A 20,235-nucleotide genomic window follows, 5' to 3' on the forward strand; every position below is an offset into this window, starting at 1 on the left:
GAATGACAGAAATGTCATACTTGCTAGAATAAAAATATGCATGTCACATTTCTGACAATGTAAATTGTGTTTTTCACTGGTTTTCGTTGCATTGTCAACAATAAAAAGCTTCCATGGTTTTGTATTTCATGTGTGTTTGTTCTATTCCAGATTTTCTGTTTGATACATAAGGGATTGGATTGCTCGTTTGTGAGGACTGAATTTCCTGGATCTGCATTTGATGAATACATAAAGGAGGCAGATCAGTTTGCCTAAGTGGCTGCATATTCTAAAAATGGGCTTATATTACAGAAATTTTCTTTTTGAAGATGAGCTGTAGTATCCTCTACCTTTTAAACATTTTTCTTTCCTGCAATATTAATATCTTTCAGCTATCTTTTGAGTATCACTGTAAATTCATACATTGAAATCAGAGGTTATTGAATTGAAAATAGCTAGTTTGGAATAACTTTAGAAGAGATACAGGTCATGTAAGGTGAGTTGCATATAAGAAATTGAATCCCTAGAACTGAACAGAAATTGTCAGTGTTCCATAGGCGTTTTACTTTAGTCTTTGTAATTATTTTCACGAACAACCTATAGAGAAAGAAGCAACTTCTAAATGAAGGACATGGCAAAAGCTTTTGTTTAAAATGAGTTGTCCCACTTGGTACTGTTGTATTGCCACAGTCTCCTGCCAAGAATTATCAGGGGTGAAATGTACCATAGGTCTAATTTATTCAGTCTCAGCAATTAATATTTCAGAAATGTTTTAGTTCTTATTGATGTTTAGCATTACAAGTGGACAAATAGTTTATGTACTGTAGCATCTACACAGGAAATTACTTGAGAGGAGAAGGAAGAGTACTAGATTTTTAATTGTTGATTAGAGCAGATGCTTTCTGGATTGACCCATTTACCTAAGAACTTTCTAGATTTGTATTATAGCCTGCTGCTTGTTTCACAGACAATCACAGAATAGTAATATTGAAGTAGCAGGGATAAAAAAAGCTTATTTTCTGTAGGAACTCTAAGAGTCTGAAGGCTGCATCATTGAGTAATGACTATATAGCAGTTAATAATGTGAACCTTAATTTATTTAGTAAAATTCAATATCCCTGGCAAAAAAAGCCATATTCCTTTATATACAGATGTGCAGAAGAGTGAGCGTAGCCAAGAAAATATATATAGGCTTGTTTATGACTCATCAAATTTGGTCATTTGCCTGATTGCATTTCACCATACATCTTCACCTGACTGTCATGGTAATAGCTTCTTATTTTTAATTAATTTTTGTGCATGTGAGATTTAACTGGTTATTGGGACTTAGTAATTTCACCTGGCTTCTTTAGCGTGCTGAAAACTTTATTCAAATTATTCAAATAACACTATGAAATACACCACAGTACATAGAACATTGAAAATAATGCTGTAAAAATTCATTGACATGCTATGGAATATATAGAAGCAAGAGCAGATATGTTATTTCTAACTCTGAAAAACTTGAAGATAAATATATGATGTCTGTATGGAAAATACATTTCCTCAGTACTGACGGTTTGTTGCTGTGTCTAAGTGTTGGTCTAAGCTTGACCATTATTTCTGTAAATGTTAAAATGAACATTTTGTTGATTCCTATAGGAAATATAAACAATGTGTTCATGCTTTTTTAGCCCAGTGGACTCAAGCTCAAAACCTCAAACTTCTACCTGTAAAATAATACAGGACTAGGTTTAATACAACGTGGTAGAGGACGTTTTGGAGCAGCAATCTATTTACATGTCAAATGTAGAAAATGGAGTAACGAGAGATACGTTGGTTCTAAAATGACATAAATATGACGCTGATGCTTTTCTTTGTATACATATTAAAAATGTATTTAAAAGATAATTTAAAAATATTATTGCTCATTCTGCCATATTCCATAAAAGTATATTAATGTTTCCATTAGTATGGTGGTGTTATTGGCTTATTGCTGGAACCAGGACTTCTAGTGCTGTGCTTCTAGGTAGTCTGTGGTATGCAGCAGTTGCCTGTAATCTTTCATTTAGAAGTGAAGTTGCTTTTTGTGTCCGCCTTGATGGAGAGAGTCTCCATTCAGGCTTACACGCACAATATAGCTATGTTGGATTAGAAGCATATTTCTTAATAGTAAGCAGAGAAAATGGGGGATTATGTGTTTGTTTCAGGGTTGTTGTTTTTTTTTTTTTTGCTTTTGGTGAATTTTTTAATGTTGGGTTTTTTGGGAGATGGGAGCTGTCAGAAGGACCTCTGTGGAGTTTTTAGGGGGAGAGGAAATTTTTTTTTTTTTTTTCACTCCTTTTCTTACTTGGATAAACTGATTTTGATGAGGTAATGCTATAAGTAGCATCAGTTTGCTTCTCAGTGCTACAGAGTTTATGTATTTGCAGTACTTTAAAAAAGGCATAACAAGAAAATATGGTCAATGAACTGTAGCGCAAAATGTGTTTAATAGCTGTGGGTTTTTTTCCAAGCATAGGTTATGATTAGGCTGCTAGGCTAAATCATTAATAGAAGAGATTCCCGTTATATGTTGGAAAAGAACTTCTTTCTGTTTTATGTTAACACCAAGAGATGTGCTGCAGTCATTGGCTATGGTGTCTCTAGAGAGAAATGCTGGAGATCATTTCAGCCCTAAGGATACCACTTAAGCCTTCCTGAATAAACCAGTAGAATATGAACATGCAAGTGGAAAGATTGGTTTTCATTTTGATAACATCTGTAACAACTCAGAAAAACAGCCATAACGCCATAGTGGTATTTGGTAAAGTGAACAGTCATGGACTTTTAGTTTTACATATTATAGACTTCTGAAGAGTAAATTTAGCCTAAATGCAGAGACAGATACAACAGTTAGTGACATTTTTCAAGTACATCTTTGATAACAAGTAGTTTCTCAAGGAATGGTATTTATCACCTTCTGAGTCTCCACTCATAAAGTTAACTAGACAACTACTTTTGAAGTTTTGTAAAGCCTTTCTTCAAGTGATGAAAACATCCTCCAAAAGACTAGCTGAATGTTGTGGCATGTATTTGTCGTATTCTCTGAGAACGTCTGCCTTTTTTTTTTTGTTGTTGATATGTTTGCTTTTGCATATTTTGTTTTTGAAGATAGTCATCAAAACACGAAGTTGCGTAAATATTTCTTAGACTGCCAAATAGGCTCCTACTTGTTGGTAGGCATGGTGGACTGGTCAGTGGTGTGTAGATGAGCTGAAAAATCTGTATCATATTTAGCCTGTAAAGGACAGCATGATTGTAACAGGACAGCACGATGTGTACAGCCCCTTTTTTATTTGGTTTTAAGATAGAAGTTATTCTAATGGCTGTAGATCTTGCTCTGTTCAGACTCTAAAAGAGTTTGTGTAACCGTCTAGCCATTTTAGATAATAACGGTGTGTAGACTGTTTACATATAGCTGCACATATGTTAGCTGTGGTTTGTATCACTCAGTACAGAAAAGGCAAATTTTATGTGAGTGCAGTCCTCAGAATCTGTTACAGCACATACAGTACTGGTAAATACCATATGGGAGATTGTTCTGGGGGAAAACCTACTATTTAACTTTACACTGCAACCACCTTGGTGTAGGAAAAAGCCCCTGCTAGTAAGAACTTTCCTTGGCTTAAAAAAAAATTAAATATGGCTGCTTGGACTAAGGAAATCCTTGTGAGTTTTCAGCTTAAAAATAAAGAAGCAGGTAATACCCACCCCCCTCCACAATTTTATTTCTAAAAAAGAGTTGTAAGCTAAAGGTACCAAATAATACTTGCATTACTTACTTTAGCTCTTAGGTACAAATAAAGGTTATGGAAAAGGATCCTGGTGACCTTCCTTTCAAGAGATACTGTTCTCCCTTTCTGCTGGGGCATGTTCCCTTGGTGCTGAGAGCAACAGGTGTCATCCAGCTTCTGGAGGAAAAGTACCTTTTAAGAGACAACTGCTTCTCAGTCCAGGCATAGCTGGGCAGATCTTCAGGGTCACCATTTAAGAATAGTGAATCACTAAGATACCACAGATGAAGTTACTACTTTTTTAATAAATAAGGGAAGACTTTTGCATTCTTGGCCTTTCTGTTCTGGAGAAAAAACATTTATGTGTTTTCCTTAAGTGCTTTGTGTCTGACAGGAAAAGTATCTTATTTTTTTATAGCTATTTAATATAGGCTGTCACAGAATCCCAGGATCGTTAGGGTTGGAAGAGACCTCTGGAGATCATCTAGTCCAACCCCCCTGCCAAGGCAGGGCCACCTAGAGCAGGTTACACAGGAATGTGTCCAGGCGGTTTTGAATGTTTCCAGAGAAGGAGACTCCACAACCCCCCTGGCAGCCTATTCTAGTGCTCTGCCACCCTCAATAGAAGGAAGTTCTTCCTCCTGTTGAGGTGAAACTTCCTGTGTTTTAGTTTACGGATACCACTGGAAAGAGTCTGGCACCATCCTCTTGGAACCTGCCTTTGAGTTATTTAAATGCATTAATGAGATCCCCTCTCAGTCTCCCATAGACTAAACAGGCCCAGCTCCTGCAATCTCTGTAAGAGGTGCTCCAGATCCCTGATTATCCTTGTGGCCTCCGCTGGACCCTCTCCGGTACCTCCTTGTCTTTCTTGTACTGAGGAGCCCAGAACTGGTCACAGTGTTCCAGATGTGGCCCCACCAGGGTCGAGTAGAGGGGGAGGATTATCTTCCTCAACCTGCTGGTCACATTCCTCCCAACTCACCCCAGAATACTATTGGCCCTCCTGGCCTCAAGAGCACACTGCCAGCTCATAATCCATGTGTCATCCACCAATACACCATCTCATCTCTTTACTAGCCTGTGCAGATGCCTTTTTTATGTCTTTTATCACGGTAAAGAGTATTTGCTAAGAAATCAGAAGCTGGTTTAGCTCATCTGAAAAACAAGCATTTTGAAGTCTGTGCATACCCTAGACTGGCTAATTTTGGGGAAGAGATGGCTTGTATAACATCAGGTTGCATGTCCATGAGAATTTAGCTCCTGCTAGCAAATTGTTAAAAAGTAAATCTTCCTCAACTGACATTAAATTAACCTAAAAGTTGACCTAAAAGGAGCAGATTTCTGAGGTTCATGGTGTCATGCATTAATTGACTTTGGAGCTGTTACACTTCATGAAAAAACATGTAATACTTTTTTTTTTTCTTTCTTCCCAGCACTCCCTACAATTAAGCTCACACTGTGATCAGAAATGTGTTAGTCTTTAGCCAACTGTCACCTTCTGGGTAGAGCAGACTCAGTCTGTGACATTTCTGGTGACAGAAGCAAAGCTGAGCAACTCATCTAAATATGCTTCATTTTTTTTCCTCTTTGGGAATTAGGCCTCACAGCACCTGACCAGTATTGACAGTATTTCTATACTGAGTGTCTGTGGCTCCTGTTTTGAGGGGGGGCTGCAGGGGCAGCCTCTGTGAGGAGAGGCTGGGGCTGCCTGGTGCTGGGCACAACCATTTCCACACAGCTCCAGTGGACCCACCCTAGAGCACGGCTGAGCCTGTCAGCCAAGATGGTGGCACGTGTAGGAAAACACATCCAAAAAGTGCAAAATGCCACGTGTCAGTGTGAGGAAAAAAAGTGTGAGAAGCATCCCTGTCAACACCGAGGTCAGTGGAGGAGGAGGAGGGGCTCCAGGCATTGGAGGAGAGATTCCTTGGAAGCCTGTGGGACAGGCCATGGTGCAGGAAGTATTTCCCTGCAGCCCATGGAGGAGCATGCCAGAGCAGGTATCTGCATGACAGCATGTGGAGGGCACCACACCAGAGCATGTGGATATTCCTTGAAGGAACTGTGGCATATGGAGAGCTCACACTGGAGCAGACTTACCTTGAAGCCCTGCAGCCTATGGGAAAGACCCATGCTGGAACAGGGTTAAAATGTGAGGAGGAAGGAGTGGCAGAGAGGAACCACAGTGGTGTGACCCCAGCCACCCATTCCCCTGTGCCACAGGGAGGGAGGAGGTATAGGAGTTGAGAATGGAGCAGTGAATTTGACCCTGGAAAAAGAGGCAAGGCGGGGAAAGCTTTTCAGGTTTTGTGTTTGTTTCTCACTATCCAAATCTATTTTAATTGGCAATAAATTATTTTTCCCCAAATTAAGTCTGTTTTGCCCATGACAGTGACACTGTCATTGATTGGTAAGTGATCTCTTTGTCTTTATCTCAACCTGTGTGCTTTTTCACTTCATTCTTCCCCATCCCACTTCCTGTTGAGGAGTGGGACTGGGAGAGCATCTGGCTGGGAGGCTGGCAGATGACCACGATCAACCCACCACAATGTTATGTGGACAAAGGCTACAGTGCCTACTGATGTCAGCAGGCAGGACTGGAGTCCAATTTGTCTCCGTTCACAAAATTGTTTTTTTCTGAAGATATTGCACCCATGGCTGTTAACTGTACTCTCATTGTAGAAAATAGAAACCTAGAGAGATGTGATCTATTATTGTTTGTTGTAATTTAATCAATTTATTATTTTTAGTCCTTTTGAAAATACAGGCTTCAGAGGCAATACTGAAGCTTTGGGGAGAGTATGCTGTGTTTTTCATATAAATCTAAAAACTCATCCCTCATAACTTCCTTAATTATGGACTGTAGTGCCACCAAAGTTACAATTAAAAGTCAGGAAGGTGCAAGACAGGAAACCCAAAATGGGAAAGACTAAACTTCCGCCCAATTGCTTTCTGCCTGTGCAAATGTCTAAATGTAGAAGGAATACATAAATGTTTATTTTTTACCTGTCTAACAGTATAATATAAACATTAGTTTAGCAAGCCTAGCATAAGTCACCAGATGGAGCGGTGTTGCCATCAAGAAATTGAAAGAGTAATAGGAAGGACATGTTCTCTCTTTCTGCTCTTGTAATACAAGTTGCAAGGGTTTGTTTTTTAAGGTACTTTGCCAACTTGATCCATCATTCCATATGTTGGAAGTTGTAATCATTGACTGCACTACATAGCTGTGTTAACACATTTCTTTTTCACAGTAAGTTGTGTTTTAACTTAATGTTTAGGCTAGGTAAGGTGAGACTTGTTTTATCATGTTGGGAGGTTTGCATTAACATGAGTTGGCAAACTGTGTGCAAATTTTATCCCCCCACCCCCCTTCATTTTTTTTTTTACATCATAATTTGTATCCGTTCTCCATGTCGTTACAGGTACCTAATTTTCTATGAAGTATCTGACAATTAATTCACATACTTCTTGCTATAGGGCTTTAGAATTAGAAAAGAGGCAAATGATGACTATGCCAAAAGCTTTTATTTGGGTGTTTTCATTGCTTATGCCCTCTATTTTCTGTTTCTTTTTTTTTCTCATTTTCTCCTAGGATCTTCTTGCACAAGAGGCTAAAAGCATTTAAAGTTTACAGAATGAAAAGATGGCACAGGCAATGCTGGTACCGCCAGGATCTGACAGCTTCTTCTATTTCACCAAAGAATCTCTTGCAGCTATTGAAAAACGTATTGCTGATGAAAAGTCTCATTGTGACAAAGACGAGCATAAGGATGACAGTGGTCATGAAGATCACCCAAAGCCAAGTACTGACTTGGAGGCAGGAAAGACACTGCCATTTATTTATGGCGATATTCCTCCAAGAATGGTGTCTGTGCCCCTGGAGGACCTGGATCCATATTATATCAATAAAAAAGTAAGTATTTTATATTAAGAGTGTAATTAGAACAGTTCTGTTGAACTATAAAGTGATAAATGCTCCGGTGTGGAAGTAGTCAGAAGCCCTGGTTGAAGTATTATACAGTATGTGATATCACCTTAATTAATTTGAATACACTAAATATGACTATAACTCTTCTGCTTAAGAAGCTTTTCTTTTAATATCTAAGGTTTCCTTATGATGATATTTTGAATTAGTGGATTTGCGTTAGATGTCCTTTAATCTCTTCAGATCTGATTGAATGCAGATGCATTTGAAAACTACCTCTCTGTCTGCCTACTCTGTTCCTGGGGTTTCTAAGAAACATAGACAGTACCTGAGATCTATTTCAGTAAGGTAGTCTTTGGAAAAAGTGCTCATTCAGTCATCTGCCAAAATGATTGATTGTCAAACGTTCCTTGGAATCTCATAGAAATATTTGGTTTACAAAAAGTTAAATGTTAAACATTGTCTGGCTAGGGAGGGACGTAAGTAAAAAGAATAAATATTGTTATCACATATATGCCAGCTTCATATGATGTGATTTCTGTGGATTGGTAAGAGTTCGTGTTGCAGATATGAGTTTGTTTTGCTAGAATTTGCTTCAGGGCCACGGCAGCTCTTTTGAGTCTCATGGGGAAGATTTGATTTTTCTGGCCAGTTATGTTTTTCCTGATGGTTTTTAATACTAATTCCCCAGCAAGTAATTGCTCCCTGGACTGCCCCATGAGGAACATGAAGACAGTACACTAGTAGGATAATTTGAGGTCATATGACCTCAATAATAGTATGTTACAGAGCAAGGAGATTCTTCAGAGTCGCTACATCATTCCTCTTAGGATGACTTTGTATCTGCATGGATGAGAAGTTTTCCCAGAAATTTCATATAAATGGTGTGGTTTTGCTTAATGTAAAAGAGGATTTGTGGCTCAGTATCAGTTCAGCATTACAGTATGAAAATAACATTCCTGCGAGTAGCCCCACACTCATTTCTCAGATGGGACTGTGTGTAAGGACTAAAACTGTGTACTTTGTGTTTCAATATTTGGTCTATGTTATAGGCCCAATATAGACCTGAAGACAAAATCTAAATTTATATATATGTACTGCGATGCGACTCAGTTTCTTTTATAAATATAATGAAAACAAAAGGAGAAAAGAGTGGTGGTGACTTTGGCAAGTACAGATGAAGAAATATGTTTTTATGTAGGCAGAAGTGGAATATAAGCAGTGATTGGTTATTTTGTTGTGTAAATCAATAAAATGCTTGCTGAATTAAAACCAGAACAGGTTCTTGAAGTCAAGTATTGGATAATCAACAGATGAGTAACTTGTGTATAAGTAAGTGATGAAAGGGCTATATTATCTCTGTAAGAAGCAGCTAAGTTAAAGCAGTGGGTTTTTTGTACAGAATGTTGAAGACTAATAATCAGATGTAGGTTTTTTTAGTTAGTTTAGGTTTTGTTGTTGCAACTTCATGAATGCTACTGTCAAATTATCTGTTTCTTTTACAATAGAATATCATTAGAAAACATAAAGATTCAATGTTACTACCTTTGTATTTCCAGATATTAGCCTTTTGGGAGAATAATCATAGGATATAGATTGAATTAAGATTTAATTAGATGACATTTTCATTTTGCCTCATAGTCAAAATGAAAAAAAATAGTTGCATAAATGGTACAAGTGATAGTTGTACATCCAGTAAAGGCAGTAAAGCCTTTGAAAGCGAAGGATGTCTCACCTCAGAAGCAGTTTCAAAGCACTGAAATAGTTGCTTGTAAGTGTCCAAAAATGGTTAGTTAGGTGCTTTGTTTTGCATTGCTGACTTTGATCTGCAGTACAGGTATTATAGCTGGATTAATTTTAAAAGTTAAAAATGAAATTTTTATATTTTTAATGTAATTGCATAATCCTGGAAAATGCTGAAATGCAGATTTTGTTTAAAAGCGCAGACAGAGGATGTATGGTGTTGAGTTTTCATTGCTTATGCGAAAATTTAGACTGATATTTGCTTGTAAAATTCTACTGATGTGTAAGTGCTGCCTCTATTTATGGCAAAGTTGCTAACGGGTGTCCATAATTTCCTATTTCCTGTCTCTTCCCTTTTTGTGTTTGTTTTTGTTTGTTTGTTTTGTTGTGGGGTTTTTTTTTTTTAAGACCTTTATAGTATTGAATAAAGGGAAGACAATCTTCAGGTTCAGTGCCACACCTGCCTTGTACCTTTTATCTCCTTTCAATATTGTTAGAAGAACAGCTATCAAGATTTTGGTTCATTCATATCCTTTTCAAGTGGTTTGTTAAAAATTATTACTGGTCTTTTTTAATCTTTAATAACGGTTAGTTTTTTTGTTTAGTGTTTAAATGTGTACCTGCACTTCATTCTTTCTTTCTTTCAAAATGAATCAAAGCTAAGATTTGTCTCTTTAGCTTTCTGATTAAATTCAGAGGAAGAAATGCACAGCATGTATGCCTAGATCACGGAGTTAGTGGTATAGCCATCATTATTGTGAAACATCTTTGCATTATTGATGACATTATTTGCATCATTATTTGCATCATTATTTGCATCATTATTTGCATCATTATTTGCATTATTGATGACAAGAGTATGTTCCTTAACTACAGTCAACATTGTTCAGCATGCTCATTATACTCACTATTTTGACAAACTGTGTATTTATGACATGGAGTAACCTTCCAGAATGGACAAAGAATGTAGAGTAAGTATACTTAAATTAGCTAGTAATTTTTAAAGTGGTTTAAAAATGAAAAGTTAGATGAAGAACTAGACCATATGGTTTTACTTACCCTTGTGTGTTATACCAGTAGTCTCCTTTTTCTAGCTTGAGCTTGGTCCTTGCTGCTACTTCAAAGCAGCATAGACCTGCAAGCTCTAGCAAGAAAACAAGCTGTAATATTGTTAATCTTTTCCTCTGAACAATATTCTGATTAATACTCTTGTTCAGAGTGTTTGTACAACTAATACTTCTATGCATTCTCCTTCTTGAGCTGTTCTTTCAGAATTTTTATTGAAAAAAAAGGGGAATAAAAAAGCCATTCTGCCTGAAACTACTGCCTTTCATTGTGGAAGATGCTTTTTAAGGCCCTTTGAAGCATCTTTATTTCGTATAACAAAATCTATAAAGGGGACACACACTCTTTTTAAAAAAAATACCTCTGCTGAGGGCTATTATTTGACATTCTCAAACCTACTTGGTCAGTCATCAAGTGTTAGAAAACACTAGGTTTCATTTACCTATGGATTTTATTTCTGACATGGCAACCATGCTGAAATTCTTATTTGAGCAAAAATAATTTCATGTTAGTCATGATTATTATTATTTGTACTGAAATTTCAAAATCTTATATGCCAGAAACTGGAAGAATGTTTCAGATAAAATAAGTAATTGATCCAATTATCTTGCAGAACAGTGGTGGAAAACAGACATAGTTTATGTGAGTTTGTAACTGCTGTTACAGTATATATACCAATCACTTGGTTTGAGTGATTTTCCATTATGTCTGTGATATTGTATCACTGAATGACAATCTTTAACTTTTGCTTGCATGTTTTCTCATAGATACACTTTCACTGGAATTTATACTTTTGAGTTTCTGGTAAAAATCCTTGCAAGAGGCTTCTGTGTAAATGATTTTACTTGCCTTCGTGACCCCTGGAACTGGCTTGATTTTGTTGTCATTTCCTTTGCGTAAGTATATAATTTTTTTAAAGTAAAATGTCAGAATGTTTTTTTGAACCTGTAATAATTTGTTTGGGTTATTTTAGCTCATGTAAAATGAATTGTAGTTGAATTGTGTTTCAGCTTTTTCCATTTTAATATTTTACACTGATGTAGCACACAGCAGAATTAGTGGACTGTCCCACAGTACAAAAGAGATGTTACCACTGAACAATTAGTTTTATATATTATCTAAACAATATAAACAGGGAAATCAATCTCATTTTTATTTTGCATTCCATGGAGATACTTCAGTGTGTGTTTCTTAGGGAAAGCTTAATTGAAACAGGAATATATGAATGCAAGTCTTTCATTTAAAGTTCCTCTTCCAAAGAAAATCAGTCTGGATTACAGGTCCAGGTAAGTAGGATATGCTTTACCTCAATTCTGAATAACTGTGATTTAATCCTACAGGTATATAACAGAATTTGTAAACCTAGGCAATGTTTCAGCTCTTCGAACTTTCAGAGTATTGAGAACTTTGAAAACTATTTCTGTAATCCCAGGTAAGAAGTAAATGTGTAAAATGGTAGGCACTCCACATCACCTCTGTTTAATTTTGTGTGTGCTGTCATTGTGTTTGTGTGTGGAATCCCTCACTACAGATATGTGACAGAGTTTGTGGACCTGGGCAATGTCTCAGCGTTGAGAACATTCAGAGTTCTCCGAGCTTTGAAAACAGTATCAGTCATTCCAGGTGAGAGCGAGGTTAAACACCGAGGCTGACTGAAATTTGGCAGGAGCTGGACTCATATCTTTAACAGAAGCATCCAGGTTTTAGTCTTAAATGTGATTTGATTCCCTTTTCTAATTCTCTAAAATGCTCAGCCTCAGAGTTTAATACATTCTTGCATGAGAAACTGAATTACATAGCCTGTGCATACTTCCATTTCATGATGCCAAATTTTCTTTCCCACATTAAGGATCAAAATTAATTATTTTTATTTTTCTCTTACTAATGTGAACGTTACTATCTATCGAAGACATTTGGGATTGAAAATTTCAGTCTGTTGTAAAAGTTGGATTCCTGACAAAAGAATAAGATAATAAAGAGTAGCATGGGAACTGCATGGTATATTTATTACCTTAAGATGCCTGTCTTCACCAAACCCCATCTCCAGTTGAATAGGATGCAAAAGAATGCAATCATTACAATGTCTACCACAATGCAATTATGTTCTGGTTTTTTTTGCTGTTGTAGAACCGATATATTGGAATAGAACACTGGGAAGGGTTTGGAGCAAGAGGCATCAAGAAGAAAATAAAATGACCAATTTTCTTTACATGTAGTTTACATGTATAGAGGGCATGAATAAAAAGTTACCTCTTCATTTGAAGAGCAAGTGCTTTGGAATGTGTCCCATTCATTCACATTCATATTTTCAAATTAATTTGTCAGGAACCATGAGACTTATTGGTACTTTTTTTTCCTTTGGAAAATATTTTAAGACTTTTTGTGGAGCTGTGCATGATATTTGTATGTTGGAGTAGTTCACATCACATTTTAGTGTAAGTAAATATTTAATATCATAACAAAAATCTGCTTCTCTTTGCAGGCTTGAAGACTATTGTTGGAGCCTTAATTCAGTCTGTGAAGAAGCTCTCAGATGTAATGATTTTGACTGTGTTTTGCCTGAGTGTATTTGCACTAATAGGGCTGCAGTTGTTCATGGGCAATTTGAAGAATAAATGCTTGTTCTGGCCATCAGAAAATTCAACATCTTTTGAAAAATACCTAGCTCCATACTTTAATGGCACAGAGTTTGACTGGACAGCATACATTGCGAATGGAAGTAAGAAACACTTTTGTAACTTGCTAAAATTTTTGCATATAAACACACACACAAGATTACTGTTTCATACTATAGATTAAAGATAAAAGTCAATTAAATATGATGACAAAGAGTAGGGATTTGGATGTATTGCATCCCAAACCTATGCTGACGTGATTGTTCTTTACAATAACTGCGCTTACAAATGTATTTATAGGGTTAGATTGGGTTTAGAATCACAGAATCATAGAATAATTAGGCAGGTTGGTCAGGATCTCCACAGTCAACCAGACCAGCTGCTATTAACCTGCAAGTCCAGTTAGAGCAGACTGTTCAATGCCATGTCCAGTCAATTTTTTAATATCTCCAAGAATTGAGATACCACAATGTCTCTGGGCAGCCTGTCCAGTGTTTGACCTGTCTCACAGTATCTCTTTTTGGTATCAATTCCAAACTTCCAATGTGCAAACTTTTTGTACTTTCCTCTACCAGCGTGCATCTCTGGGAAGAGTCAGGCTCCATTTTCATTAGTCTTTCATGTTATGCTTGTAGGCAGTATGAAGATCCACCCACACAACCCTCCCACCCTGATCTCAAGGCTCTCTTAGCCCCTCCTTGTACATTTAGGTTATAAATAAGGCAGAGAAGCACTAGATAAATATTTGAGATTTCCTAGTTAAGATGTACTTTTATTATTAGGGAGAGGTAAGAAATCAGTTGGTCTCTATTAAATAAATAACTCACTAGGCAATTAGTGATTCTGATAGGAAAGAAGATGGTATTCATCTGTAGGACCTACTGTTGTTACTAAGGGCACTGACAAAGACATCTTTATCCAGATGTTCTGCAGCAGTCTTAATCTCTGTAGACTGAAGTGATAACATTCAGGCAGGTTCAGAAATAGACAGCTATTTATTTTTTGTGTTTGTGTCATATTAAATGATAGCACATTTAATAATAAATGATAGCACAATTAATAACCATGAGATGTAGTGTAACAACTTCTAATTGCCAAAAATTTGATTCATTTTCATGTGTGGGTGTGTGCTGGAAGTGGATTTACAGGGTATTGCTCAGTAATTCTTTGTAGTAGTGCATTTAAAGAAAAAGAAATTGGTAGTATAATAGATGCTAGCTTCCTTCCTCACTGACCCAAAAGTAAAAGAAAATACAGTTGTTACAGGCTGAGTTTTGATGAGTCATGTTTTCTTCCTTATTTAAAAATGGACATTAAAATTCTGTTTTCTGTATTTTTAGATTTTCTTTCTATGCTTCTGAATTGTTAATGTTCTCAAAATTCTGTGACTGTATTTACATATTTTGTGCAATCTATTATTTTAGTTAGTTTATATGCCTAAGAAGTGTTGCAAAAATGGAGTGATGATAGTGCTTTGTAGGTAATTTTGACTGATAGTTTTTATGCTGTAAAACACTTGTGAATTTTCTCTTCAAATACAATATAGAGATTTTTTATTTCCATTTCCCACTAAGTAGCAATCTAAAACTAAAACAGAACTAAAATCTTCCAGAATGTCATTTGCTTCCTATGTTACAACCATTGACTTTGCTTGGAGTCTCTACAGAGTGCTCCACAGAGTGCTTCATCTACAGATGCAGGCGAGGAAGTTCCATCTAGTTGTGTTTGTATTCCTCCATTCTTATATAACTTGTTCGTAATCATTTTTATGTGTCAGTTGCATTATAATTTCAGTGGGCTCAGTTATGCGCCCTCCTGGTATTATTTTTCAGCATATCATATGCTGGTCAGCTGTGAGTGACTGTGATGCCATCTAGCGACTTTTCTTAACATATGTGCATTTTCGTTTATTAAGGAACAAAGCCAGATTTGCTTTTTGAAAATATATGAGCAGATCCATATGTCAGAGTATTGGCATCTGGCATTTAGATCAGTAGCTGAACATTTAGAGTTCTGGACAGCTCTAAAGAGACTATGGAAATAATAGGATTATAATTTTTCTAACATTGCGTAAGTACTGTGCTTGAATGGTAGGATTTTGGCATTACTAGACTTGATGTAAGTGTTCAGTTTACAGTCCTCCTATCTTCATATATTCTTCATCATAGTTTCTGACTAAACAGTTTTTTACCCTTTAAAACCCCAAGCCTTTTGTCAGCCTCTTTGCCAGCCTGCTGTCTTACCTTCACCTTGCTCTGTGTCTGCCAAGACCTCCCAGTGCCTTTTCTGCAGAGCTGCTCCCCAGCCGGTAAGCCCCCAGCCTGTATCACTGCAAGGGGCTCCTCCTTCCCAGGGACACAACTCTGCATTTGTCTTTGCTGAATTTTCTGTCTCCTGCCAGCCCATTCCTCCAGCCTACATAGGTCGCTCTGAATGGGGTCTGCCCTCACTCTGCTTCTTCCCTAATTAGTTACCATCTTTCTATCCATACTCTTTTTCTTTGTTTTAAAGGACAACATGGTTTTTAATCATTAATAACAAAAACCTCATTCTTTTATTTCTGAAGCCTACCACCTTATAATTAGAAGAAAAATTCTATAAATTTGTTTACAGCAGCTGTTATAACATTGTAATTGGAACATCTGTCTTCCTTTTAAATGCTACCTTCATATTTTCAATTGCGGGATGTGCTAGTTAATAGTTGCACTGACTTTAAAACTGTTAGCCAGCCATTGTAAATAGTTCGATTTTTAAAAGAGGTAGGCTTTAATTGTCTGATAACAATCTACCTACTGAATAAGCAAAGGAGTTTTAAGCTTTTTGCTTTATTTCTCTCACTTAAGCATCAGATTTTGGAAGGATATTCAGTGTTTGCTAAGAATTAAGAAGAGGCAATTCAATTTATGTCTAAATGTTCTAATCGTCGTTCTAGGATTTTATTTTTACATTGTGTTTTTATGTTATTCTTTAATTTTACAACTTTACTTATCAATATGGATGTGCCGGTATTTGAACCCATTATTGGGAAAACACGAATGGGAAATTGTGAACATTCAAACCATGGTAACTTGGACATAGATTCATTCTCACAAAAAACCTGCCAAAACCTGCTACTGATTATAATAATTTTGCTTCCCGCTTTTTCTTTAGGTAATTTCTATCGCTTAGAAGGACAAAAGGATTATCTGCTTTGTGGCAATAGCTCAGATGCAGGGTAAGGTACACTGAAAATTACATACTACCTGTCTAAACAAAATGCAAAAAATACCACTGTAAACTTAAGAAGCTAATTGAGCTACCTGTCTTCACGATACTGTGTGGTTGTGGTTCATAGTAAGTAAAAACTTGAATGAGTAAAAATGTCAAATGAGACAATGTTTGCTGTAAATTTCTTTAAAAAACTCTTATGTAAATAGAAAATTCCATTTCAGCGGGTAGATGTTGCATTATCAGTGACTTAAGAACATACTTTATTAGGGGTTTCATGCAATTTCTCATCTTTAAAATGGGCATGGGGCACTGGGATTGACCAGCTTTTGAGAGAACATCCTCAGGATTCTTGTGTCTCTGGACCACACGCATGGACTGTCTTGCTCTCTGTGACAATTCTTCATAACAAAATCACATAATTCTATATTCTAATGATATATCAGTCCATCCCTTTGTTTTCGTTTGTTATGTCTTTAAAACAGATATACTTAAGTCTTTTTTGGTAAACATTTCATGTATGTATGTAAGTAACTATCAGATAATTTTATGCATCAAGTATACATGCACATGTATGAAAAGAAATCTTTCTAGTATTTTTCTATAGAAGTTTTGGAGGCAAGAACCTCTTCCTCCCTATAGCACTGGAATCGTAACTGCAACAGTGTACCTAGAGTTGGTACCGAGATTGGATCACCTACTATAAAAACTGATATGTACAATTTTAGGAGATGATGTTCTGATGGTTATTTGCTGTTGAGGAATTGGTAGAATTTGTTAATTTAACTTGACTAATTCGCAAACTTGAAGAAACCAAGAAATCTGGTAGGCCAACCCTGCTGAGAGACAGAATTCAGCATAAAAATATGTATACTGACTTTTTTTCTTTTGCTTGGAAGTATTCAGTATATGGAATCTCTGTGTTAAGTAAATACATTGTTTCCATTGAAAAGGTATCTGCAGAGGTCATACCAAACTGTTGGGAATAAGTTTTATTTTGTGTATAATGGTGAAAGAAGGTAGGAACAAAGAATTTTGTTTACTTGTTTCCTCTTCTCTGGCTTTTTTAAAGAACACTTTTCGTTTTCCCACTGATCTTTAAAATATTGTAAGCCACAAATAGATGCCCAAGGTACAAAAACTTAAAAACAAATGTAGTATTATATGATTTTTTTTATATGCATTGCTTTACCTTTTTATTTTTTTTTTATTTTTTTATTTTTTTAAATCTCCTAGTAAATGTCCAGAAGAGTTTATCTGTGTGAAAGCTGGTAAAAACCCCAACTATGGATACACAAGTTTTGATACCTTCAGTTGGGCATTCTTGTCACTGTTTCGATTGATGACACAGGACTACTGGGAAAATCTTTATCAGCTGGTGAGTATATAGTAAAAATTGTGGTTAGTGTCTTACTGGCCCCGAATTAAACATGGAAAGGCCATTCATATTTATATGTCATACCATTGTTGTTGTTTGCAATTGAAAATGAATTTATGAAAGAAGTCGAATTCAGTTGCAGAATTAAGCAGACATGGGCACTTACTACAGAATCTCACATGATTTCTGAAGAGCCCCATGAAGTTTTTTGATCCTTTGTTTAATTTTTACAGTGTATTTTTCATTTTGTGCCTCATGATAGATCTTGTATTCAAAAACTTTAATACCGAGTTTAAATTGTAAGAATACTCCATGACAGCAAAATCTGGATTTAAATTTCTGTACTGGGAATCCTGTTTTTCGTAACTAAGAATACATGTCTTCTATAAATTACTTTTCTTACCATAGATTTTCATACATAGTGTGTGAAAATCTGTTAGTTATAATAAATACTGTCTTTTAATTATTTAATCAATTGTGCCATCTTTAATTCTTTTGGTTATTTCAGGGGGAAAGCATGCTAACACATGGTAAGCGTACTAAGCATCCAACCTTTCATGTGTGATTCACATTAAATACTCTGATCCCACATCCTTTTCAAGATTATAAGGCATTAAAAGAGCTTTGTCTCAAAGCATTATCCTTAAACATGTTTTTCACATACATGAATGCTCTCTTTTTTTTGATTACTTTGTAATCCAGAAAGCTTGTATGATCTTATTACAGAAGGAAGAACAGCTCGATAATAGTTTTGCACTTTTCAAATTCAGTAAATGGTTACAACTGCAGAACTGATGCCTGTCTTTACCAGATGGTACATTTCTCTTCTTCTCCTATAGACACTACGAGCTGTTGGCAAAACATACATGATATTTTTTGTTCTGGTCATTTTTCTGGGTTCTTTCTATTTGATTAACTTGATTTTGGCTGTGGTTGCCATGGCTTATGAAGAACAAAATCAAGCAACTCTAGTTGAAGCAGAGCAGAGGGAGGCAGACTTGCAGCAGATGCTTGAACAGCTGAAGAAGCAGCAAGAAGCAGCTCAGGTATTTTCTAACAAGAGTTTGAACTTTAGTATATGCTTTTGCATGCTATTCGTTCAAAACTGAACCAATAATTCAATTAGCATATTTTAAAAAAGCCATTCTTTTACATACCTCACAAGTACTTTAGACTACTTTCTCTATGGCTTTTTATTGCTTTTTAAATGTATAATGTCTAAAGTGTTAATGAATTTCTGAACTGAGAACAAAAGGTACTCCACAAATCAGATTAATAGTTTTTTTTTAATAAATATTTATTCTCTAGAGGTAGTATCTAGTAGCCTGTCACGATGTTTTTCCAACTTCTCAGCTTAGAAGTAATTGCAATACTTGTGGGATACTTGCCAAGCCTTGGTTAGAATTTAAAATATTTTTTTCCTTAAATTTCTGAATAATTTTTGATACCTGTATTACCACCAGTGAATCAAAGACTGGAAGTAGTACCTCGAAGTTTTTTCCAAAGAGCACCTTAAGGAAGCTGTTACTTACAGTAACAGTAAAAATTAGTTTACTAAATTGTTACAGATTGAAGTGTGACTTCAATCTAATTGATAAATTTAGTAATTTTCAATTATTTTCTAATTAACTTAGTGGATGTATACAGTGCAGTCTGACTTCATGATGTGAATGCAAAACAGAACTCAATTTGAATGGCAACTTTCATAACTGCCCTTTTATTTTAACTCATATTGCAGAATTTCATTAGAAGGTTTTCACAAATCCATATAGGCCTTTGTCACACATCTAGAAGTAATTTGCTATAAGTCTTAGGAACAATGACTATAGCTTTCTTTAAAAAATGGTGTGATTTGTAAATCGTCACGTTAAATAATTGTCGTGTCAGGCAATAGCAGCAGCTGCAGCAGAGATGACTGAGTACAGTGGTGAAAGTGGGATTCATGGACCCTCAGATAGTTCTTCGGAAGCGTCCAAGATCAGCTCAAAAAGTGCCAAAGAGAGGAGAAATAGAAGGAAGAAAAGAAGGCAGAAGGAGCTCTCTGGAGAAGAGGATGACATGAAGGATGAAAAGCTTCCAAAATCTGAATCAGATGGCAGTATCAGAAAGAAAGGTTTCCGTTTTTCTTTGGATGGGAACAGACTCGCTTATGCGAAGCCATTCACATCACCCCATCAGGTACTGTGAATAGCGCAGTTGTTACTTTGGGGTTTGTGAGGTAACTGTAATGTCCAACAAACTTCATCGCACCTTTGCAAACTAATACAACCAAGGAAAAGTAATGTTGCATTGTTCTAAATCTTGACTTAATGTTGTTATTATTTTCTAGATTGTACCTAAACAAGTGTTTTGATTTCTCTCTCACTTTGTTTAGGATCTGGTGGGTCTTACCATGCCAGAAGCACTGCATTTTCCCTAGTTAACTTGAAACAGGAATCCCTTATTAATTCATAACAGGAAATTTTAAGTGTAATGTATCAGTGTAGAACACTAAGGGTATTGATACCTTCTGACATAATGCATGATCTCTGTGGATCATTAGAAGTTCTAGAAGTCTTGATT

The 20,235-nt window shown here is 36.1% G+C and overlaps 1 protein-coding gene across 3 annotated transcripts in view; it reads left to right on the forward strand.

Moving 5' to 3' along the window:
* LOC115608647 (sodium channel protein type 2 subunit alpha-like) overlaps positions 1-20,235 on the forward strand; it is a 73,059-nt gene that overhangs the window by 18,472 nt on the left and 34,352 nt on the right. For all 3 annotated transcript variants that reach the window (XM_030487806.1, XM_030487805.1, XM_030487807.1), the window contains 10 exons: positions 7,333-7,653; positions 9,817-9,935; positions 10,290-10,379; positions 11,241-11,369; positions 11,814-11,905; positions 12,956-13,192; positions 16,239-16,302; positions 17,532-17,673; positions 18,513-18,719; positions 19,561-19,851. In XM_030487806.1, coding sequence (XP_030343666.1) covers positions 7,384-7,653; positions 9,817-9,935; positions 10,290-10,379; positions 11,241-11,369; positions 11,814-11,905; positions 12,956-13,192; positions 16,239-16,302; positions 17,532-17,673; positions 18,513-18,719; positions 19,561-19,851 — 1,641 coding nt within the window. In that variant the 5' untranslated portion in view covers positions 7,333-7,383. The remainder of the gene's footprint in view (positions 1-7,332; positions 7,654-9,816; positions 9,936-10,289; positions 10,380-11,240; positions 11,370-11,813; positions 11,906-12,955; positions 13,193-16,238; positions 16,303-17,531; positions 17,674-18,512; positions 18,720-19,560; positions 19,852-20,235) is intronic.

Source organism: Strigops habroptila, chromosome 5, assembly GCF_004027225.2.
Source record: "Strigops habroptila isolate Jane chromosome 5, bStrHab1.2.pri, whole genome shotgun sequence".
Taxonomy (NCBI): domain Eukaryota; kingdom Metazoa; phylum Chordata; class Aves; order Psittaciformes; family Psittacidae; genus Strigops; species Strigops habroptila.